Below are 25851 nucleotides of genomic sequence, written 5' to 3' on the forward strand. Positions count from 1 at the left end.
CAGATACAGTTAGATGGATGAAGGGTGAGGTTGTCCTGTTGTCCAGCCTGGAGCAAGACATTGTTGTTTAACAGTGATTAATCAGTGAAAGGGAAACGAATGAGGAAGCAGTCTGGCAGTTGATGAGTCTTTTAAGTCACTCAGTAGTTAAACATTTGATCTTTTTGGGCTTTTTTCTTCTCTAATGTGAGGAATGTGTTTGTTTTGGGGACTGTTGCTCTGACAAAATAACTCATTTGAAGATGTTGCTTCAACCTCTGAGAAATTCACCAAGTGGTTCCCAGAGCTGGCCCCAGATGCAATCTCTTTCAAATCAGGCGCATCACTCTGCCCCGAGATGACCACTTTAGGGTTACGCCCTCTCTGTGACATCATACAGCGCACCGGGTCAGATACAACTGGTTGACTTGAGTGTTTGGAGCAACCGGAAAGCTGAGGGAGTGTTTAGTTTGTAGGGATGATGTTTTAAGAAGATCCAACGTTGTAACAGTGGATGTAAGATGGAAAATGAGTGACAGCGGGTCTCTGCTAATGTTCAGAAAGTGCTTGGCTCGATGCATCTCTGTGCTGCGCACGCTTAAGAAACTAACAAAAAGCATTCAAACTCTAAGTTTATCTTTAGTAAAGAGATGATGTGAGGCTTACATGTTAATTATGCAGAGCTGCCAGATGGAAGATGATCTAAAATAACTGATTTTTTAAGAGACCCAGGCTTCTTTCAGATGCTTTGCTAACAGTGTTAGCATTACATTATGACAGCCAGTGGAGAAGGTGCTGACGTGAGATCCGGTATCTCCATCCGTCCAGCCGTCCCTGCAGAAGCGATGCTGCTGTGTGGCCTCCACTTATTTTCTCTTCCCTCTGTAGTTTGTGGACAACCTCAGATATGATTATAATAAATACAATGAGGATGTTGAGAGGTACAGATGCTCTTTTTGGGCCAGAACGTTGTTCTCGAGAATTTTTTTACGTCTCTGTCTGATTTTGAGTCGGAGTTTCTGCCTAATAGATAAAATCTGAAAGTATTTAAAGTGTTTGTACTGCACGGTATAATTTCACACATTGTGTTGAAGTGCTGCTGCCTGTTTGTTTTCAGAAAACCTTTCTTCCGTATACAAAGTGTTTTTCAGAATTTATTGTCCTGAATTATTTGTATTCGTCACTTTTATGCCAGAAATCTTTCTGTGCAGCCTCGGGGCTTCATTGTAAAGGACGCCAACAATAAAAATGTTTGTTTGGTGGTTTCTTAGTGTTTCTGTGGATTATTACTGCAGATGCTGACGAGCTCACAGCCGCAAGCAAAAATCTGCTGGAATCTGGCAGGTGGTAAAATCTGTGTGCGTGTGTCAGGGCAGCCCAGCACTCTATTTAGAGTATCTGAGCCAATTAAAGCTCGGATCAATAAAACAATAAAACATGGGGTCTGACACAGAGCCAGCTATTGGCACATCCTCCTTTGAGCCGTCCATCTTCCCTTTGGCGTCTTAGCTTTTTCCCCTCAGTTTGTTTGGCATCTTAAATGTCTGCTGTTTATTTCAGCGGGCTCCCTCTTTCAGCTCGCCACCAATCTTTCCTTTCATCCTTTGTTTGGTGTCTTGTCAGCTGCAGGAGGAATTGAGTCATGCAGAGAAACGTAATTCACCAAATCACTCAGAGCTTAAGATGAAAACACGGCGAAACCAGCAGAACGGGTCAGCTCTGAAACTGACTTAATACCTGCATGTAATAGGAAAGCAGCTGTTTGTATTCATAAACCCACAAAGAGTGATGAACGGCTCAGCAGCACAGAGCTTTTAAGCTTGTTTTAGTTTGTAGTTTTGGTATCAGGTCCTTTTTGCAACAGCAGCAGGAAGCAACTGATTGATATCACCCTAGAGGTGATTGATTGACCAAACAGGTGTGTGTGTGTCTGTGTATGTGTGTGAACGTGCATTCATATCTCTGTGGGGACCAAAAATTGGAAGTTTATTATACTTGTGGGGACCAAAATCCTGGTCCCCACAAGTTTGAAGACATTTTTGAGATTCAAAATGTGGTTTTAGTGACAGGGTTACATTTGGGTTATGGTTAGGTTTAGGCTGAGGGTTAGGAGAAGGGGCTAGGGAAAGCATTATGTCAATTAAATAATAATAATAATAGTAATAATGGATTGGATTTATATAACGCTTTTCAAGGTACCCAAAGCGCTTTACAATGCCACTATTCATTCACTCTCACATTCACACACTGGTGGAGGCAAGCTACTGTTGTAGCCACAGCTGCCCTGGGGCAGACTGACAGAGGCCCCTCTGGCCAACACCAGTAGGCGGTAGGGTAAAGTGTCTTGCCCAAGGACACAACGACCAGGACAGAGAGCCCGGGGATCGAACCGGCGACCTTCCAGTAGCAGATACGCTTCCCAACCCCCTGAGCCACGGTCGCCCACAAGATATGAATATCCGATGTGTGTGTGTGTGCTTTTTCAATAGCAACGTGATGCATGTTTGGTTTGTGTTGAGTAATCCAAACACAGGATATGAAGACAATTATCACCCATTGTCAGCTGTGTGTGTGTGTGTGTGTGTGTGTGTGTGTGTGTGTGTGTGTGTGTGTGTGTGTGTGTAGCATCCCTCAGATGTGACAGTTGTGGGCTCTAATCACCCCATTAGGAAGAAACGCCCCTCTTCACATTCAGGTCCACGAGCTCTCACACACACATCAGGGAGTGATTTTCCTCACTTGTTGGGGTCACAGTAGAACATCTGTTAGCATTGTTGCTAATGCTCGCTGCGAGACTCTTTTAGGACACAGTAAAGTGATCCCAGCCAGAAAACAAGTGTTCCAGTTTGTGTTTTTGTGGGGTTTTTTTCTCTTCTTTGGTTCTTCAGTTGTATTTTAAAGATTCAGGGACAGGGGCAGGTTAGCTGAGAGTAAATGCTATGCTACATTCATATCGCTCTACAGATTAATGTCAAATAAATTAGATTAAAGATTTGCAAGCTTAGCAAAATTAAGGCTATAAATGATCCATAATGCAGCTCTGCATTTCAAACCTGTCAGAGAACAATCGCGGTACATTTAATACATGTAATTAATCGTCTTTTCCTTTCTTTTTTAGGCTTGCTTTATATATTATACTTCATATTAAAGACTGACTTCAGCACCACAATCCAAAATATATGACTTTTAATTAAGCCTTTCTTCTCTGCGGGCTCTTTTGAAACACACAGAGTTGGTGTTTAGTTTGAAACGGAGACTCTGAGATCATGTTTTCCTTTTATAACATCTCGTGTTTGCTTTAGATAACACAATCTGCCGTGTGTGTGTGTGTGTGTGAGACCCTTAACATTAATTTCCTGTTTAAATTAAACGGATCAGAGTCATGAGCTCACCGAATAATGGGCACGCTCTCTTTACATTTCTGTCTCATTGTCATCTTATCTTTAATGTTGTTGTGTACACGTTCTGTTATTTTTACAGCCTTTGCCCTTTATTTTCGCCCTCATGACCCCCCTCCTCCACCCCTCTGCTGTGAGTTAATGAGTTTTATAGTAATGCACAAAGCTGACAGGTGAATGGATAGTTCTATAGAATGAAACACAAAAGCGGCTAAATAATCATCCATGGAAAATGCTGACAAAAGACGGCCAAGCTTCATTTCTCCAAATAACATGTTGTGTTTGTCTAAGCGAGACAGTCACTGGGTCTCACGTATGTTCACACAAACACGCTAACGCATGACCTGCTGTCATCTATAACATAATCTGAAGATCCCACTTCCTCTTCCTCACATTTAATCTGATTACTGCTGGTGTCTCGTTTTTGTTGCAGTGATGATCGATTGATTAGTAAGAATGTGCAACTTTATGAATGGATCCCAAACAAACTAGTCATCACATACAGTACTGTGTAAAAGTCTTGAGCCACCCATTATTCTTTATGTCTTGCCAGGTGTATGGATGATTTAGTGAAACATACATGGATATACAGCATATACAGTAAAAACAGAGCTTGTACTATTCTAATGAGCTCCAGAGTGAATATTAAGTATGAGTGCCTTTATTCTTCATCTCTCTGTCAGCTCTGTGAGGATCTTCAGGATCAGTTCTCCAGGGTTCATGAGCTCTTCTTTGGATGTTTCTGCCTTCTGTCCTGTTTTAGTACGACTTTGGTAAGCTATGAAGCCAAACCGCTTGATGGATTGCCGAAGCATTATGGCTGCCGTAGTCAGGAGCCTTGCGGAGTAATCTGGGTCCAAAACTCCGTCTGCTTCAGGTCCCAAAGTCAAACGAACACTGCGACATCACAAACTGTCTAAATTTTTTCCTCTGTAATAAATGATCAGCATTACTGCTTTACCAAGTGTAACAATTAAGTTTAACATCCAGGCATCCATGAAAACAGAATTAATTAAATTCAACGAAGTTAGAAGCTAGCAGGAAGTTAGCTCGCTAATTTCCACCCAAACGTGATATACCATGTTCTGACTGAGAGATTTCTGAAAAAATTAAAAACGTACAGCTCTGCTATCACTTCCAACATAAATGAAGACAGAAAACTAAACAGCAGTGACTTTTGTAGGGTTACTGAAGTTGGACTAGCTGGTATATAATGATGTGCTATGTGATCGCTAGCAAAACAGCTACGTTAGCATAACATTAGCACAGTGAAGCTGAAGGATGAACGCTAACTTTTTTCCACTCTATAAAAGTTAACGTGAGGGTTTCTGGTGGTTAGGGACAAATGCAATTGCATGGCAGGATGCTATAAACGGACCAAACTTAAGTCAGGAGAACAACTGAGATAATCCATCCATAATACGAGGTTAGTCATTAATATACTGCAACAACATGGGAGTAGAGCAGCTGCGAGAGAATTCAGCATTAATGATCAATGGTATGGAAGTGGAGGAAGCGCAGTTTTTGGCTTTCCCCATATTCCAAAACTGCTTCGTCTCTTTGCTATTACTGTCGCCCGGCATAATTTGCAGACGATGTTAGCTGTGTCCCAAAACGTCGGCTGCATCCTTCGGAGGACCCGGCCTTCGTGGTCTACGTGGGCCGGGTCCTTTGAAAACCGAGAAGGCCGGAAGTGCAAGGCTGTGAAATGGGACGGTCTAGCCTTCAGATTTGCACCACCGCTGTGTCGGTGGAGTTTAATAAACTCGGCTGTCTGCTCCTTGCTATCTAAAATATAACAGGACACTGGCGTAAATTCTCGACCGTCTCACACTTCTGTTTAATCAGTTTTCTTTTCAGTTGTACAGCTGTATAATGACAATAAAGGCATTCTATTCTATTCTATTCTATTTTTGACGTTTATTCAGCTGTGTGAAAATCCCGGAGGAACCCACCCGATGGATTAATAAAGTTTTATTTAATCTAATAATCTAATAACTTTGATCTCAGCCAACCCGATTTACTCACGAACAAATAAAACACCGAAATAAGGCAAACAATTACATTTTTAAGTTATCCGAGTGACTTATATATCATGTTTAACCTGAGTAGCGAAAGAGCGGGGGTCTGAAAACGATGAAGCCGGGAGTCCGCTGCTCTCGCCGGCTCGAGCGACCATTGAATCCCCCGGTTTGCTATCGAGCGGGTGGGTAACAGACGTCTCCGAAAACGTCGGCGCACTTTTGCAAATATGCGATGTCTTGATAAACCAAGCAGATATTTGAAATTTACACTGCCACTTTCTCGCCTGAAAATATGTTAAAAGTTTATTTTGTGACCCAGAAAGATTAATAAGACTAATTTTAAAACTTATTTGCGACCGCCATTGTTGGCAGCTGAAATTTGGCTGGACCGCGCTATGAATTCTGGGATATGGTGGGCCATGAAGGACACACTCAACCCATCCTTCAAATTCGGGGAAATGAAGGACGCATTTGTCGGCTGCATTTGAAGGAGTCGACGAATTGGGACAGCCTTCGTCGCCGGGCTGTGACGTAATCGGCCTTCAAATGCGGCCTCCGGAGGATGCAGCCGACGTTTTGGGACACAGCTGTTGTTTGCAGCCGCTGTGATGCTTTCGACCAAAACAGGCGCAGCTTGATGACGCCATCAACATGCGCTATTGCGGTAGAGCGGTATAGTCAAAATCTCTACCGTTGGCCAAATTTATATCGTTTCTACCATGTCCCGTTTATACTGCCCACCCCTAGTTCCCCTATATGTTCTTCTATCCAGGTATGCTTTAATTATTATGAGATGCATTCCAGATTGTGGATCAAACTGATTGTATTTTTCTTCCTTAATAATTCATCAGTTTATCAAAGATCTCCAACATCACAGACTAACCTGCAGCTGAAACCATGACAAAGCAATCTGTCTGAGAGACTGTAGCCAGACCAAATTGGGCTGCAACTGTTTGGAGACGGGTTGCCTCCCACCAGACAATCTGTGCAATCAAAAGTGGTCACTCAGAGGCTGAGGGTGTTACACACTCAACATGTGGACCTTTAGTTGGTTTAGTTGGTTGCTGGAACTACTTGCAGTTCGTCATCAAGGAAAAAAGAAAATTCAGTATAATCACAGGACAACCACAGATTTATCTTTCCCTTGTCACAAGGAGGTTGTCATCCTATTTTTACTCTAGTTCAGGGGTGGGGAACTCTAAATTGTGTCCTCAACATGTCTTCAAGTTCTCCAGAGGCCTGGTAATGAACTGATCATTTGATTCTGGTGTGTTGACCCAGGGTGATATCTAAAACCTCCAGGAGACGGGGCCTTGAGGCTGGAGTTCCCCACCCCTGCTCTAGTCCAATAAGATAAAAGCTAGCTTGGCTTGTACTAACTGCTATTGGAAGTTGTTTTAGTAAATATAACCCCCAAACATCCGGCATCAAAGCAACACCAATGTGTGAATCCTCCCTGACAGAGGTAACTCTGGGCAGTGTTCAACTCCCCCAAGACAGAGAAGAGCAAGGTTGTCTCTGATGTTCATCCATGCAACATTGCGTTTTTATGCTGTTTACCATTCAAAAGTGAAGGATAAACAGTTATATTAGCAGTTAGTGATAAAGTCCATGAAACATCAGTTCACTAATATCTGTATGTTTTCATTCATTTTTCATAACCGCAGTGAAACTTGAGCTTTCTGTGCTCAAACAGATTTATTCCCCCACAGTGCTTCATAGCACAGTTCTGTCACAAAGGTCCCATTCAGTCCATTAAGAGGGAGAATAATTATCCAGCAGCTATGAGCTGCTGGACAACTTGACTGGCTCCATAAGATGAGAAATAGCAGAGTTACCGGTGACTGCAGTGGCTCATGCTTTTAGACATCGATAGTGTGGAAAATGTAGAAATAAAGCTGAATTTGGTTTTTTCCCAATATTTGAGCATTAAATCATTAGATAATAATAAGAAAAATCTCATTTAACTGAGACTTTTTATTTCAGAAAGTCTCAAGTTTCGAAAAGGTCACACAATGTTTTCAAAGGACAACTAGCTCAGCACCAGTGTCCAGATGTGTCAGTTTTTAGGGTCCTGATGATGGATGAGTGTTGGATGTTGGTTTTTCATTGAAAACAGGGTTAATAGGTTGAAGCAGCAGCAGTCCTCCTCTGCTTCATGCAGGAGTCTCTGGAAGAGATCATTGATCCTTCATTTGAAATATAAAGGCACTGGTCCCGGTTCACTGATATATAGGTATGAATTGTTTTTACTTTTCACATGAAATAATCAAAATCTCAAAATCTCGGGCGCTGGTTTAGCCCAGCGTGTTTTAGCCCGCATGCCATGTGGCAGAACGGCCAGCCCAGCTTCGAGTCTGACCTGTCTTCCCCCTTCTCTCTCTGCCCCTGCTTTTCTGTCGTTTCTTCACTGATCTATCTAATAAAGCTGAAAAAGGCACAAAAAAAAATCTCAAAATCTCTTGACTAATCTTGAGTGTTGTAAATTTAAAAGCTTGTTTTGAAAGTGCTGTTGTGTTGTTTATTTCAGGTCCTCAGAAGAGTTTTTATCTTCTTGAGTTTGAATTATCAAAAAACTCTTGTTAAGCTCGTTAAGTAAATTAGTGTGTATGAGAACACACACACACACACACACACACACACACACACACAGAAACATGTGCAAGAAATTGAGCATGAACAGTGATTTACACCAACACACTCAGCACATAATATCACTAAATGCTTGACTGTCCCCAGACACCTATCACTCAGTGTGTGTGCGTGTGTGTGTGTCTGGCCTCGGTATTAATATGGGCCTAATGGAGCCCAGTGAGAGCTGCAGTGTTCCCTCTGAAAATGATTTAATTACATTTGCAAAGTGGATGAGTCTGGAGGGAGTGTTTGCTGCGTCAGGGCTTAAACACAAACACTCTCTCACACACACACACACACACACACACACACACACACACACACACACACACACACACACACACACACACACACACACACACACACACACACACACACACACACACACACACACACACACACACACACACAGTTAAAACCAGAAAGAGAAGCAGTCTTTCAATTAGAGTGATTGGCCGCCGTGCCGGGGTCTGGATACTGTGTTTTATTTGCACTTACCTCGCTCGCTCTTTCATGTCTTTATTTTTCATAACCTCATTTTGGAGATTGCTCTCTCGCTCACATCTCCTCCTATTTAAGCCTCTAAAGCATCGACTCTGGTTCTTCCTTTTCTTTTGCTCATTGTATAATAGGATTTTAGAATCAGTGCACAATAATGATGAAGTGAACTTTGAGTTGGTTTCTGGCATTCTGTCTGCAGAGCGCATACTGTCGGGATGCTTCTTGATCTGAGACCTGGCATTGCAAAAAACCCATTGCAAAAAAGTGCAACTGTGAGAGAATCCTCTGTGGTCATTAAGCACCTTCGTTATGCAAATCTTACTGTTTTGTTTGTGTGTTATGGATGACGTCTTTCGCTGCCATGTACACATAAGAATCACTGACTTTGGGGGCCCACTTTGGTTGTACTGTGTGGTTTCTCCTCATATCCATCCATCCATCCATCCATGTCTCTGTCTCTGTCTGTCTCTCTCTCTCTCTATCTCTGTCTCTCTCTATCTCTGTCTCTCTCTCTCTCTATCTCTCTCTCTATCTCTTCAAGGCCTTATGTTCACATTAAACATGACAATGGGTTTTTCCCACAGTTCGCTCTGTGTGATGTCATTGAGAGTGGACATCTTTACATTGTCATCTAACCGTATATCTGCTGTGAAGGGAGGGTGGCCTCATAAATAACAATTATTTTGAACTGTGAATCTTGCAATGCCTCTCTAGTCGCACCTGAATAATAATCATAGGTGTGTAGTGTATGGCAGAAACATGAATGAATGAATGATGATGAAATAATGATGCACCATATCTTTCGCTATAAACAGCACAGAGAACACTTGGGGTCGTCGTTTTGGTCCCACTCTGTTACCTAAACTTCTGACATCTTTTCCTCTTTGTCCCTCTCCTCCTCCTCAGCAGTTTGTCATTGCATTATATGGAAAAATAGCAAGCTCTTCGTTTCCTTGTCTTTGACATGCTGCAGCTTGAAAATGATCAAATATTTGTGTGTGTGTGTGTGTGTGTGTGTGTGTGTGTGTGTGTGTGTGTGTGTGTGTGTGTGTGTGTGTGTGTGTGTGTGTGTGTGTGTGTGTGTGTGTGTGTGTGTGTGTGTGTGTGTGTGTGTGTGTGTGTTTGTAGGTTTTGGGATTACAGCCGACACCAGCCTCTCCTGGATACCGTAGAGCATCATTCAGAGTTTGTCTGTGGATTAGACTTCAACCTGCATATCCCCAACCAGGTAACACCCACCCACCTGTGCTGTTTGTAATGAGCCAGCTGACTTACTGAGGTAACGCTCAAAGGATGAAAGCACCGATGTTTTGTGTGTATGGCTATGTGGGTGTTCCTGTGTCAGCATCTGCTGAATAGGTTTTAGTTCCCAGACCAAAACACGCTCCCAGACTCATATTTGTATCCTCATTCATAAATAAATGTGTACACTCAGCTGGTTTTCCAAAGGTCTCCATTTTAGAAGTTTTCATGCAAATTTCTCCCAAACTTTGAGTAATCCAGCTAAAGATAAACCAAAAGAATAATATAACCTTCCTGAGTGTACGTCAGCCTTCTTACCACCATATAAACATAAAAGTACTCCAAAATGTCTTTTAGCAGAGGTTCTGGGGATGGTCTGTGTCCCCAGAACTTAGTTTTAGCATTGTGACTCTCACACACAGGTTTAAACATTACCAGCGACGCCTGCTGAGAGTAATTAGATGCAAAGAGCGTCAAACCGAGTCGGGTTGGCCTTTAGACTTCTGCCATGAAACTGTGACTCTGGAAAAATGAATTCACTGGATTAAACTTGATTAAAATGGCAAAGAGTGAAACTTACTAACATTTTATTAATCAAGTTTTTGATTTCCATTATTCTCTGAATTTGGTATTTTTAATAGATGAAAATGTATCATCTGGATCATTCCTTATTCAGTTATTCCTGCTGACTTCCATATTCAGGCATATTCCTTCGTCCGTTCTCGCCTCACTGTGCCCACTCCGTGTTTCTGTTAGTTTTGAATTGGGGCCATAAATCAATCTGTCCGCTCGAGGCTAAGTTTTACCCACACCGTAACGCTCAGCCTAGCCCGGCATCACTGTGTGGGGTGCTCTGATGTGTCGGGGTAAGAAAGCAGTGAATTGAAAAGGCCACCAGTGTCCAGTCCTGTTTTTGGACTCATTTTGACAGGAGCTGCACCGCGTGGCTCTCAAACTGAAGGAAACATGTGACATCCAGCAGACTCCAGCGTAATGCTGCCGGATGAGTGCGTGGGGAATCCTGACAAAAGCCATATTGGGATTCTCATCAGCTGAGGTTATCACTCCTACATCAGTGCGCCATGTTGAAAGTATTCTAAAAAAAAATATAAAAAGTTTAGCTTAGTTAGCCAAAGTTCACAATAACCCTTAAAAACGCCTTCAGCCAGTTCCCCGTCTCATATTTGATGCAGCCATGCACCTTAACCGAGCAAGCTCTGCTTTACAGGATTCAGCCCGTTAACTTTAAATGATGCAGAAATCACAGCTGAGCTTTTAACAAACCGCACCAGAAGTCCTGAGACTGATTCCTTACCCTCCGGGTGGCCATCGGATTCACTTCATTTAGGCAGCTGTTGGTTCCTTCCTGTGTCTTATGGTGGATATTTCATGGAAATGCAGCATTTGTCTTTAAGTTTATTTGTTAAAACACAATTTTTCATGGAGCTATTTTGACTCTAGATTGCCTTAACTTCAGGTCACGACTTAGATCAGCTGCTGGGGACTGAAGATGAGAAGAAGCAGTTGAAAACTAGCCTGATAACTTCAGGTCAAGAATCCTTGTTTATCCACTGTTTTTAACAAGGAAGATAAAAAGTTGAATAGTTTTAGCCGATTTGATTGGATTTTATTCTTTGCCTGCACAACCATGACCAATCGAGAGGACTACCAACACAGTTTCAGTAAGAAAGTACGAAACTCAGAAACAGACCCACGTTTTTTTTGTTTGTTTGTTTTCTGGAGGTTTGTGGAGGATGGAAATAATTCACCTCTCTGCCGTGAGAGCATACAAATTCATTTTGTCGGTGTGCACCATCGTCACAGTTTTCACTTGAAGCCAAAAATAGCTCAAGTGGAAAATCAGATTGAGCAGGATACAGACGGTGACGAGGTGGAAGTGCGTACGTGATAACGGCCTCACGATCCACGGCGTGACCCCACAACGTGATGGCAAACAGTCAGTTACCCACAGCAACCAATCACAGAAGGCAGGCTGTCCCGAACGCCAGAGTTCACTGTGACAGTCAGCGAGATGTGTGTGTGTGAGAGAGGTGCAGTAATGAGCTGCAGTGTGTGTGTGTGTGTGGGTGGAAGCACCAACAGTAATGAGTTGTATTGTTAGCTGCGCTGTTATCAGTCGTGTCATTGTGCAGAAGCAGGCTGTGAAAATGCGAGCCACACTCAGTGACAGTGTGGAGGACACTTGCACTGACGTCATGGATCAGATCGCCGCTCTTATTTTCCGTCTTCCTCTCGGGTCGAGTTTCTCTCCTTGGGGCGTCTCTCTGCTCGAATCACATCAGATACTCAGGAAAAAAAAAAACTATTTTCAGGGATAATTTAGAAGACTTTTGTGATGCATTTCTAAATAATTTGAATGAATAACAAGAATCAACATTCATCTGTCCTGCTTTCACAGGATATTTCTGGCAAATAATCGATTAAGTAGAAAAATTTGACGCTAAAAAGTCAGAAAACTGTCTAATAGATGAGGTTAAACACTGCCGAGACAGATATTGCACATACATTTAAAGGACATTTGAAATCACTAGTCAGTAATCAAGTCATATTTTAACTGTCAGTGAAACATTAGCTTGCTTACTGTGACTAATGTTAGCAGAGCTAGCTAGCATTACAATATAAGACAGAAAAAGAATACTAATTCTTTTATTCACTTCCTATTTTAAAGTGTGAAAGTATTCAAATAAAGTGCTGACATCAGCAGAATTAAAGAGCAATAGTAATGAGACTGGGTAACTTAAATGGAGGTAAAAGAATATAATAACAGCTTCACCTTGTAAGTCTGCAGGAGCTGCACAACACCGTCACACAGGAAAACTGAAAAATCGTTTTTAACCACCTGTGTAAAGTCCTGGTTTTCCTCCATGTACCTGCAGTGACTTCTATCCACTGTTAGCTCTTCCGGTTATACAGACTGCGCGCTCCACTGATGCTCACAAGCTGCTAGCATCCCCTAATTTGTCGCCTTTGTTGTTTCTACCTCGAACAGTCTTCTTTAATATTCTACAAACAACTGAGCTTCATTGAAGTAACTTCTGTTTACGTACTAAAATCATCATCGGAAGCTTATGTTTGCCCGGCTTGTCTCGTTTTTGTACTCATGATACAGCTCTGTCCTCCAGTTGATTTCCAAACCTGTTATTTGCCAGTTTCATTTCTACTACTGCAGCTGCTGCCTGGTTCTCTTTTTGCACCTTCCCATGTGACGTAAAGTCTTAGACCACAGTGTCAAACAAGTGGTCTGCATCAAAGGGTCCAGTCTGGCGTATTTTATGAACTTCCAGCTGTTCTCTGCACCAGGAAAATAGTTTTGAGGTAGTTCTGAAGTGGTCATACCCTGATGGTGGCTCCAACAGACCTCGAGCACTTCCTCTGTGAGTAAGGACTACACATCTCTTTGATTTTTCAACAGTTTCAGGTTCTTCTCAGCGACACGTGGATGTGGAAAAACTCTAGAAATGTGTGGAAATGAAGTGGAAGCATCATTAAATCTTAACCTTTTAATGGAAAGAAGGACAAATAACTTTTGAAAAAGAATAAAAAGGACTTTAATACAGGTTTCTATGTAATGGTTTTACTGGTCGAGCCAGTCGATACCATGTTGGACTTTATGACTCATAAACTAAACACTGAGTCATAAAATTCACCGCCCCCAAGTTAGACCCAGCAGCTGCTGCAAATTGATAAAACATGAATAATTAATTTAACGGGCTAATATTTCTGGTGTAGTTTGTCTGCAGCTCGCGTGAGACACTGACAGCTGTGACCTGCTGCTTCCTCCACGTGATTGGCTCATTCAGATTTTTGTTCTCTGTGTCTCTGTGGGTGTTCATTTCATTCTCAATAAGACACAAGTTGAATGTAAAAGCTATAGAAGACCTATTGACGGGGTCAAAGGGGAATTCTCAAGAGGAAAACTGCCCATGCTACTCAAACGTGATTAAAAACCAGCTCTTTGGAGTTCAGGCTTTTAAAAAATAGTGTGTGTGCAGAACTTATTTTCTGTTCTGTTGTTCGAGCTGAACAAATTGACCAAATATTTACATCAGTGCTCAGTCTCACTAGTGTCGAGCGATAATGTCCGCCTTTTGAGAGTTTGGAGGTGTGGCAGTGGGATAAATACGACAGAACAGTGTTTTGGTCTGTTTTCACTTGCTGATTAGTTTGACTCACACCGAGGGCACGGTTATGTTTAGGCACAATATGGTCTTTGGGAGGTGAACCATCATCTTCAGGATTTTTATCAAAGCTGCAGATTCCTCTGATTATCTGTGGCATGGACATTTTATAAATCTGCCTCATAACTGGCAAAAGCACAGTTTTGTTTTTTTCCAGAGGCAGAAAGTGTGTCTGGCTCCATCCTTAAAGTGTTTTCTTTCAATCATACTGCCGCTTCTGCAGTATGCAGTATGGCTAAGCATTAGCATGAAATGGGATTCAACTGTCCTCAGAATGTGTGCGCATACAAAACAAGGGATATCTAATCCAGTTAGGAAATGTTTGTGCTGTTAAATTTCTCCTCGCTTTCCCGGGATTCTGTCTTCTATACTAATATTTGCTCTGTGACCAAACATGAAGACACGACTAGAAAAAAACTGTCGTAAACTGGATGTTCAGAGTCTGAAGGCCGAGCTTGTGGTCCACTGGGACTTTGGCTCTCTCTGTGTTATCTACCCTTTTCCTCACCCCCAACCTTGGAGCCCGGTTCTGCTGAAGGATTCTTCCTTTTAAAAGGGAGTTTTTCCTTCCCACTGTCACCAAGTGCTTGCTAATAGGGGGTTGTGTGATTGTTAGGATCTTTATTACAATTATATATAACTATAACTAAAACTGAATTGAAATGAATTACTTTTGCTTCTACAAAATCTGAACATGAAACGACATCCTGAATATATTTCATATGAGTATGAACGCCACAGCAGGTCGTCTTCAATGGGGAATCTGTTGAAACGATCTAACAGGAAACACACAGTATTCTGAAGTAAAGGTGCTTGTTGTGTAAAGTGGAGCACACGTGCTGAGCTGTGTTGCACCGAGCGAACATGCAGACAGAGATTTGAGGGAAATGTTGTGCTGCGTTAGATTTTAGTTGTAAGCACTCAAACTGAACTCGCACATCATTTCCATAAACAAGCTGTCCACTCCGTTAATCCTCGCACGGGCTAATCTACTGGAAACCCGATAACGCTACATTATCTGTCCAACTGTCCAACGCCATTTATCATCCTGAAGTCTGCTCTTCACCACAGCTTCCATATTTTTTCCTGGTCTTTTCATGTTTAACATATTTCAGCTCTTGTGTTTTAATTTCTTCCTCTGATAAATGTGCTAACTCGTGCTCATCACTTCTGTCTTAATCACTTTCTCTTTTGCTTTGCTTTCTCCGTCCATCACACTGCCTTACCTCCCTCACTGGTGTGGTTTTATCCTGGCGTAGCCATGTGTGTCTGATGGATCACCTGCCTTTACCGCACACACACGGACACACACTGCGCACTGTTTAAGTGGTTATCGTGTGTGTTAGAGACAGAGTAAGGCGATAGATCACACAGGACTGCAGGATGACATCTGTTCACTGGTCTGTGGATTTGTCTTTTTATTAAAACTCCATCTAATAACAGCTCAAAGCTCGTACAGCTGACCACTATTATTTTCTTTTCCTTGGAAGAATTATTATTTTGTTGCAAATGTTATATCATTTCTCCCTGTTATGTGCATCGATAAAGCACACAGTCCAATAAAGAAGCACATACTACTAACGCGTAGTTAGGTTTGATTAAACACTGAGGAAAATTTGCAGTAAACCGAGCAAAACTAAATCTCCCACACATGCAAACAGTATATGCACATGATGGACCAGCTGGTCATAATGTTTTGCCTGATTAGTATTTAATATATCAGTAAATAAGGCAAGTTTGGCTCTTAGTGTTTATCTTAATACTACACTGTTCTTTTGTGGTGTAGTACAGACTGAAACTAACTGGGGGGTTATTTCTAACTCAGGATCATGCTTTATACTATGGATCTAGATCAGGGGTGGGGGAGCTCCAGGCCTCAAGGGCTGGTGTCCTGCAGGTTTTAGGTGTGTCCTTCATCCAACACGGTTGATTTAAATGGCTAAATTACCTCAACATGTCTTGAAGTTCTCCAGAGGCCATGAGCTAATCATTGGATTCCGGTGTGTTGACCCAGGGTGAAATCCAAAACCTGCAGGACACTGACTCTTAAGGCCTGGAGTTCCCCACCCCTGATCTAGATGTTGGAGATATTCACCATGCTCGTGGCTCAGATCTGGGCTTATTTGTCCAAAGGAAAAAAGAAAAGGTAGCTCAGTAGCCGGTATATTTTCATTGTCAGTTATCTGACAACAATTCAACTCCTCCATTATGCATTTGCTTTATAGATTATAGGAAAACACAATCTTGTCCAAAGCTTTCAGAGAATTGCAGTTTAAAGTGATAGAAACCAAAATTCCAGATCCATATACTTAAATAAGGAAATGTTAAATATATTAGCATAAAAAAACAAAAAACAAAGTGTTCTTTCTTTTTAAGTTTCTTAGTTACCAAAGCTGAAAGTAAAAAGTCTGTGAGCATTATTCAGATCAGAAATGTACACGTTTCTGTGGTTCTCACTGTGGCTGTAGCACAGGTGGCAGAGCAGGTCAGCCACTAATCAGAAGGTCGGTGGTTCGATCCCAGGCTGCCTCCTGGCTGGCAAATAACCCTGGGCAAGATACTAACCCCATGTTTGCCTACTGGTGGTGGTCAGAGGGCCCGCTGGCGCCAGTGTCCGGCAATCTTGCCTCTGTCAGTGCACCCCAGGGCAGATGTGTGAATGACTGAATGTAGTGTAAAGCGCTTTGGTGTCCTTAGAGACTAAGTAAAGCGCTATACAAATACCATTTATTTACTCTTTGTCATCATAAAGTGGATGTCTTTGGTGGGGGTGGACATTTGAGGACTTTGCTGCTTTGACATGCCACAGACAAAACAGTGAACGGATTTACTGAACAACTCTTTGCACATTCATAAAGAGTGAGTACCTTAAAGCACTGCTATTCAAAGATTAAATGTGTATATTCTACTACATAAATGCTGCGTGACTTTTGCCTAAGAGTGCCACTTTGCCACCAGCTTATTAGTCTTTTAATTACTCGTTTCATTCATGTTTTTCTTATGTTAAATACAAATATTTAAAGAGACATGAAATGTTCTTCAGACTTTGAACTATTTCTTCCTGTGGCCTTTTTCTTCTCTTACCTCTCCTCATCACACATCTTTTATTATTCTTGCTTTCTTTGTACATTTCTCCCTCTTTGTGCTTTGCTGCAGTCTTGGCAGCCTTTGCCTTCTTTGCCTTATGACCAGCTGTTAAAGTTGATTAAAGAAGGGCATTCCTCATCTCAGTGGCTGAGTCACTGCACGGCCACTTTGCTTACTCATTCCCTGAAAGGCCATCCAAGCTTGTTAAGTCTGATTCAGATATTCGATGGAGCAGGAGGGAAACCCGATGGACAAAAGGATGCTGATAGTGTGGTTACTGCTAGTCAGCGACCACAGTCGAACACAAAAACAGAGTCTCAGTCAGGTTTCAGAGCTCATCACAGTACAGAAAAAACAGCTTTATTGAAGGTTACAAATGATCTTCTTACAGTCTCTGACAGTGGACTAGAGCATGCTGTAGGTATTACAGGTACTGCGCTGCAGTAGTTTGTATCATATCTATCTAATAGACTCCAATTTGTTCATGTAAATGGAGAGTCTTCTTCACACGCTGAGGTTAATTATGGAGTTCCACAGGGTTCAGTGCTAGGACCAATCTGTTTACATTATACATGCTTCTCTTAGGCAGCATTATCAGAAGGCATAGTATACATTTTCACTGCTATGCTGATGACACCCAGCTCCGCCTATACATGAAGCCAGATAACATACACACAAATTAGTTAAACTGTAGGATTGTCTTAAAGACATAAAGACCTGGATGACCTCTAATTTTCTGCTTCCAAATTCAGATAGATTTGAGCTTATTGCACTCAGCCCTAGAAATCTGGATGGATGGATGGATGCCATTACCTTGGCCTCCAGTAACACTGTCAGGAACCTTGGAGTCATTTTTGACCAGGATAAGTCCTTCAATGCACATATTAAACAAATATGTAGGGCTGCTTTCTTCCATTTGTGCAATAACTCTAAAATTATAAATATCTTGTCTCAAAGTGATGCTGAGAAACTAGTTCATGCATTTATTACTTCTAAAAATTCCCTAAAAAGCCTTCAGGTCTGGTTCAGCTGGTCCCTCTGCGGCATTTCATACTTTTGCTGCTATGAAATTGTTTCACAAAAGCAATTTACAGGTACTCAAGTTCAAGAGTCCATCTATGTTTTTTTTTATTAAACCTGACCTCTTAAGTCCGAATGCTGAAAACCTCTTCAAGCCACTTTTTAACCAATCAGGATAAAACCTCAGCTTAGTGTCATTGGCGTTGGGTTGTCGGATGAGTCAGAGATGGCAGATGAGTGTAAAAATCAGCTGCAGCTCAAGAACGTCAAATTGATTAAATTGAACAATAAAATAATCTGAACATGTGTTAACATTTCTTTTGACCATACCCAGCTCATGGCTAAGGGTGTGTATGGGTTTTTATAACTCCAGGAAGCAAACACGGCAGGTGAAAACAACCAGTTAGGGTGTTTAATTCACCCTCCATTCCTGTGATGGATTATAACAAATCAAAGGTTATGCAAGTTAAACCTGCAGCACATTTACAGAGCAGGATTTCTTCAATCAGTCCTGTTTTTATAACCTCACCAGCACCCAGCAGCCTTCATCCCCCTTCTTCTTCACTGTTCAATCCAACACAAAGCTGCTTCTAACACCTGCAACAACACGAATCTTTAAGATTCACGAAAGCGAAGCAGAACCAGGGTTGTACTTTGAAAGCTGAAATCATGAGCCACTCTGCAGCCGGGACAGATGACAGTGAGGCGGTGTGTCATTCAGCTGATAGCCTCGTCCATGCTGAGGCATGTCATTCAGATGATAGCCATGTCCCAGCTGATTATAGAGTGAAGAGAGGGAGGTGGAGCTGCAGCTGTATTTTCTCCTTCACTGGATCGGCTGAAAGCTCTGTCTGTGGAAAGACTTCAGACGACTATATTCAGTCAGAATTTTTACCTCTTGAGTTTGTTTCAAACAAAATGTTGAATTTTATTTCTTATTGATAAACTTGCACTGAATATTTGTATGACATCGTGCAAATGCTCCAAATGAAAAAGCCTGACATGTGGACTTACCAAAGAGTGTCAAAGAGTGCTAAATAAATATAAATCTAATGTTCAAAAAGATGAATTTACGATCTCTGTATACAGTGACACTGTGGTGAAGAGGAAACATGATGGAAATAGCAGAGATTAGAGGGAAACAGAATTCCTGCCTTATTGGGGCTAACTGTTTTTCTTCTACTCTTGATGTATCAGGTGTCCTTGACTTGTTGTATTATGTGTTACTCTGTGAATCCTACCCCTAATTAAACCAAAGTCTAAATACAGATCACCTGTTAAAAGCAGTTAAAGTCACAGACTTACAAACAATATCTGATTTTGTAAAAATGCACCAGCTAAACAACCAAAAAGTATAAAATGAGATTTAAGCTCCAAATTTAAATGTGAAGGCTTTAAAATTACAAAATGTTTTATTAGTTAGCTTCATACAAACTGCAGTAAGAAAGAAATCAGATACAGATACTCACAGTTTTTTCAAAGTCTTTGGCAGGCAGGTCGTTTAAAATCATCCAGGAGGAATGGGGGAGGGGATGATGGCTCGGTCGTCTGCAGTGTTGGCACTTAGATGAATGAAGTGTGAGCTTTTGGCCTCTGATGTCAGAGTTCCTATATCTTTCTTCTTGAATGTGGTTCCATCACTGAGAATAAGAAGGGGGCTAAAGGCTGACACAAAGTTATCGATACCCACGTACATACGAACAAGACCTCATAGTCTGCGATGCTAAGATCAGGACTCCCGTGGATGGTGGTTGTTCTTTAAGACTGTGACTGCATATCAAGGCGATTAGATGCCTCGTTGATGACGCTGTCTGAAAGACGAGAACGAGAAAAAGGTACATGAAAATACAGGAAACATTTGGGTATGAAGAGTTTAACATGACTGACACTGACAAACTGTCCTGTTCTGGTTCGAGTCAGTCTGAGTGAATATTCTGGTATCTGGATGGTTGAACTAAGAACTACCTCGACCTCCATCTGAGCCTGCCAGCTCCAACTTCTTAAAGCGCTGTAGTTACTTTTAACCCAATGAATGAATAAGATGACAGTCCCAGAAAAATCTAAAACACGAAAATATGACTTTAAATTTGTATGATTTGGCTCTCAGTTGATGTCGTGACTGATTTATGTGTTTGTGCTGTGAAAGTAAACCCAAATCAAATGTTATTTCTTAACAGACACGCTTTCCTCTTCATTCATACTGACGGGCTTCCGGGAAACACTCAGTATCTGTGGTTTGATGTAAAACCACCGCAGCTGAGATGAAACCTGGATGATGAAGAGAAAATACTGCAAATATAAAAGCATGTTTTTATTAATACACTGTCAGTCCTGCTCAACCTGCTGGTGAATCAGTGGAGACTGATGAAAGCTAGAGGATGAAGTGCAATAAATGGATTTATGTCGATGGACAGCTCTTAAACTAGCCTTCACAAACCTGAGAGGATGTTCTTTGCTTTGGAGGCAAACACAGGAAAGAAGAGAGAGTTTGTTGTGCAGACCTGGAGTCGGCGCGCTCTCTAAATGCCTTTGTGCCCGACCTGATAATGGAAGCTGATTCAGGTGGAACACTTTGATGTGTTTGTGAGAGGAGACAGAGACCACACTTAACCCGAACCTCTGTTGTCTCAGGGCTGCAGGTAATTTCAGCTGGAAGCTTGAGCGTGATTTAACTTTGCCACAGAGAACCAGCTGTTTCCCACCCAGTCACATCTTCTTCTTCTTTTGCTGCAGAAAAGAACATTCAGTTTATTCCAGATTTTCTCTGGATACACGCTTTTTTTCCACTAATCAGACTTCACGAGCTCTACCTTCTGATTTCTGAAAGTATATAAATTGTGAAAGTTTTGGTTCAGACATCATGTTTCTGTCAGTGATGTCGATGCTTGCTTTATAGTCCTGGATTAAATCTGTGTTTAACCTCATGTGGTGGAAATGAGCCTAATTTTTCCATCTTTCAGGGACTTCAGTTTTCGGTAATATAAATATAAAAATCCAGAAATTTCTATATAATGTGGTTTTCCCGTCATCACGGAGTGAAAGCATCAGTTTCTTCTCTCGTTGTCAGTCATTCCTTACTTGAACCATCGAGGATTGTCAGTAAATGCCGACTCAGACTTGCAGAGCCTCAGAAACCATCTTTTGTTCAAGCACCAAAAAACATGATTTTACTGTGATTGTAAGCAGTAAATCCTCATGTGTTGAGGCTGGAAACAAAATATTTGGCTTTGTGTTTTTTGTTTTTTTATGAGTGTCATTAAATAGAAATATTCCAGATGTTTCTTGCACCGTATTCTGTAAATTGTCAGCCTGACATGTTTAATACGTCTGCAGACACGATGTTTTTTCTTCTGTTGATTTGGTTCATTTGATGCTGCAGATTCAAATCCTGGTGTGCATGTGAGGTACTCTTGAACAGCATGTGTGTGGTTGTGTTTGTGCAGGTGGTGGACTGTTCCTGGGACGAGACGGTGAAGGTGTACACACCTGCATGCCTGTCGGCGGGAGCGCACAGTGCAGCTCCTTAAAACGCCCACAGACGTCTGAGGACGATTTCACCTCGGTGCTGGTATTCGAGCACTTCTCCCCGATGAAGCCAGCGCCTCGTCCTGAACCATAACGACTGCTTCGCCGACCCACACCCGACTCTTCACTTCTTCCACCACGTTGTTTAAGATCCAAGCCTCAAACTTCAAACTGCGAATGGTTAGGACACGCCACTGAGGACGTTACTGCTCTGACATTTTGGTACCAAATCAGAGCCAAAATTCTGAAGACATAAGTTTCACAGGTGGCTACTGGACCCTTGTTGCCATAGGAGCTGGAAAACAGCAGTCACCATGTTTGGGCAGATGAGCTGGACATCACTCGGTCCCACGACTGTGATCGACTCTGTCAGAATAAAGCATGCGTTGGCTCTTTGAGTGTTTGAACAGCAGATATTTTACTGTGATGACTTTTGTTCTTGGTTTTGCGATTCTGGGCATTTCACATTATCAAACAGTGGCAGCCCTGTATCCAACGCTGCCTAGCACAGTGGCACGGTGGTGCAGGGGTTAGTTTTGTTGCCTCACAGTGTGAAGGTTTCTAGTTCAAACATTTTTGTGCGTGTACTCTGGCTTCCTCCCACTGTCCAGAAACAAGCGTGTTGGGTTATTTTAAACTGACCATGGAAGTGTGGTAGATACACGCACACACACACAAACGCACACATCTGGTTTGCTTCACTCATGGGGACGTCCCATTGACATAATGCTTTCCCTAGCCGCTTACCCTAACCCTAAACCTAACCATAACCCGTTTGTAACCCTGACACTAAAACCACATTTTAAATGTGAAAAATGCCTTCAACCTGATGAGGACCTGGATTTTGGTCCCCACCAGTATAGTAAATTTCAGATTTTGGTCCCCACCAAGATAGAAAGAAGTCGTACACACACACACACACACACACAGCTATACTGTTTGCTCTCAGACGTGGGAACTTCAACTCAGGAGTTCAGGATGAAAGCTAACACCTCACACTGGCCTGAAACAAGTCTGCCCATCATCAGTGTGTTTAGTGTTTTTATTTTTGAATATTAATTGCTGGAAGTCAATTTATCATTAGTTTCTCAATCAGGGATATTTTCGTACGAACTTTGACCTTTGTGCTCTCTAATCAGTTTATTTGAGTTAAAACTGCAAATGTCCTTTATGTTTCACACGTGACTGAAAGGGTTACGGTGAGTTTATTTCACAGTCATTGGAGATAATATTTATCAGCCGGCACTAGCTTCAGTGTTTGGCGATGTGCCTTGAATAAAGCAAATTTTAATAGTGTGGATCATTTTTTTGTGAAACACGCACATCTGTATCACTGGAACATTTTTATACGGGGAAAATGAAAAGTTAAAGTCTATCCCTCACTTTAGAAAAAAAATGGGGGTGATCACACTGATACTGATTCATGTTTGTTTACATGAAGACGAATTCATATCCAGGAAGATGAATTATTTTACATCATCATTTTACATGCTCTGAGACTCTTCAGTGTCTTCTGGGTAAATCTCAAATATCCTTTGAGTCCTTTCAATTTTTGCAGGTTTCACTGACATAAAATGTTGATTATATATAGAAATTGTAATATTTTTAATATTGATATTTTCCATCAGTGTTGAAAAAAACTGCTCAGTTTAAGTTCAAAATGAAATGAGACATGAGACATTGTGTACGAGCCCACAGACGGGTGAAGCTGTCGTTGGCTTCAGGCGACGTGGTTTCTCATTCCTTCACCGTGATTGTGTGCTACACATTCATTTGGAAATCCATATTAAAAATGGATTCATGCCTGTTCAGTTCTGTGTTTGAAGTTAAATTACTCGGCCTAATCTATATTACCTATAGTTTCTAGAACAATGCATGCATGTATTTGCAGTTTCCCCTCCTCCCTCTCTCAGCGAGTTCCGGTCTAAATCCTCGACCCGTTTTAATCTCCCAACGTTTGAAAGCGCCTCCGTCTTCTCCTTTCTCCGCGTGTTAATTGGAAGCTAATGGTCTGAGCTCGATAAGGGCGGATCTCCCTCCCCTGTGGCCTGCAAACTGATTTTCTGATGAAATATTTCAATTAAAATATTGTCCAAGTCATTTCCACGCCTGTTACGACTGATGGTGGAGTCTCTGTTTTTCGATAAGAAGGAGGTGGAGGAGGCTTAAAGGAATGAAAAATAAAGATGTCTGTTTCTCCAGGATCATGGCAGACTTCCAAATATAAACTTTCCATTAAGAAATGATTCTCTGAGTCTGATGTGGAAGAACATGAGTTCAGCCTCATCCAGGATCTTCGGGATGAGCTGGGAGCCAGAACACAGGGATGGAAATCCCCGCAGCAGCATTACTTTCTCAGTTCAAGGCTGATAGCAGGGATGTCACAGAGTCCCCGCCCTGTTTGATACCGTTACACATGCTGCGATGTCCAGGTTTCATTGTCTGTGCATGCTGGGCAAGGGTTAAAATTGATGATCCGAATCCTCTCACACTCACATCCATTCATGAGGGGCTCAAATGCAAGAGGACACACACAAGGGTGATAAATGCTCTGTGAGTGAGAAATTATCCACCAGTTTAATGCTGATATCAGTTATTTAGATGGAATATTTTACCGCACACCTGCAAACATCGCGCATGCGCTTCCAACAGCTGCTGCATTTATTCAGGTGACGCATCCTCCAAAAATCCTCCACTCATTCAGCTTCCTGCAGATGCCACAGATGTGAGGTCAGGGGTGCCTTTCTCCAAAGAAGGGCTGAGGATATGTTACACGAGTATGAATGCAGGTGTATCTTCACATTCTGGCTTGTAGTTGTCCCACGATTGATCAGGTGCCCAGTGCCGTGTGCCAGGGTCTGCTGAGGTGAACAGAATGTGTCATTTCATTTCTCTACACACCTGCAGAACAAGGAACCTGAAACCTGCTCCACAGATCCGGGCCGATTCCATGAAACATGGAGTTAATAAAACTCTTTTAGTGCAAATAAATGAACAGCTCATCTCTGAGGTCTTTAATTGAGTAAACCTCTGATTTCAGCATCTTTAGTGCGAGGATTTTCTCTTTTTTTTCAGCTGCACTTTCAGATTTTTGTAGCATCTTTGTTTTTTATTTCTCATATTTTACAGATTAATTAATATATTTGAAAAGATAATACTTCCAGCCCACACTCAGACTCCGAGGCCCTGCACTGAACATGCTGAGCTGCTTCCTGTTAATATCTGTAAAATCTGTTGATTATTTCATCCTATATCCACGCTGTGCGGTTTTCAGCTTCAGCAGCGTATAAATCTATGATCTGTCACAGCAATAAATCTGATTTAGACTGAACTGCAGAAGAGGTAAACACAGCTACAGTCATCTGTACTCCTGCTGAGTCTTTACAGACGGACTCGTTGGCAGACGGAGTTTAGGAGATTATTACATCTCCAAATAAACGTTTGGCTCTCTGAATCAGTTAGAACAGTCCAGGTTTTAAGGTGGAAGAAATGACTGCTCAGATATGCCAGATACAGAGTGTACAGGTCTAGTCTTGATCAATCTACCTGGTAATGTTTCCTGCATGTATGTAAAGGCTCCCTGCTTCAGACTGGAGACCCACGCTGAATCCCACACCTGAGACAGGTTGTGGCCCCTTCATGACTCTGAGCAAACCAACAAAGTGGATGGATGCTCATGTCAGCTTTAGCTCTACAACTGTAGAGTTTATCTAGAATCTGTAGCTCAATAATGAGATCTTTTTCCACCTTTCCCATCAAATTATAATAATTGCCCCGTCACTAAAATCGTAATTCCTCTGTAATTTAATGAATTTCAATTATTTTATTTTGAAATTACAATGTAATTATACTTATGTACAAATAGGTAGCTACACTAGAGTAACAGTGATGGCAGATACCCCTTCCAGAGCCTGGTTCTGCTGGAGGTTTCGTCCTCTTAAAAGGACACCAAAGCGCTTGCTCATCTAATTGTCGGGCTTTTCACTGTTTTCTGTGTATTATTTAGGTCTTTAACTTAAAATATAAAGCACCTTGAGGCAACTGTTGGTGTGATTTGGCGCTGTATAAATAAAACTGAACTAAGTAGAATAGTTAGATTTGTATAGGAAACAAAGAAATTATATATATATGCCTATAACCTTGCCTTTACATCTTTATTTTTGTTTACTTTATTATTTGATATTTATTATGTTAATATGAATCATTGATTTTTCTATTATTTAACTGTCCTTTTTTGCTTAT

At 41.6% G+C, this 25851-nt stretch overlaps 1 protein-coding gene across 1 annotated transcript in view; it reads left to right on the plus strand.

The window, feature by feature from the left end:
• The window catches only part of pex7 (peroxisomal biogenesis factor 7), a 43685-nt gene extending 20780 nt beyond the window's left edge, over window positions 1-22905 (plus strand). Inside the window, exons 10-11 of the mRNA XM_031755985.2 lie at window positions 9665-9764; window positions 21528-22905. Coding sequence (XP_031611845.1) covers window positions 9665-9764; window positions 21528-21611 — 184 coding nt within the window. The 3' untranslated portion in view covers window positions 21612-22905. The remainder of the gene's footprint in view (window positions 1-9664; window positions 9765-21527) is intronic.
• Window positions 22906-25851: the final 2946 nt, after the last annotated feature.

The sequence above is a fragment of the Oreochromis aureus genome, linkage group 15 (assembly GCF_013358895.1).
Source record: "Oreochromis aureus strain Israel breed Guangdong linkage group 15, ZZ_aureus, whole genome shotgun sequence".
Lineage (NCBI taxonomy): Eukaryota > Metazoa > Chordata > Actinopteri > Cichliformes > Cichlidae > Oreochromis > Oreochromis aureus.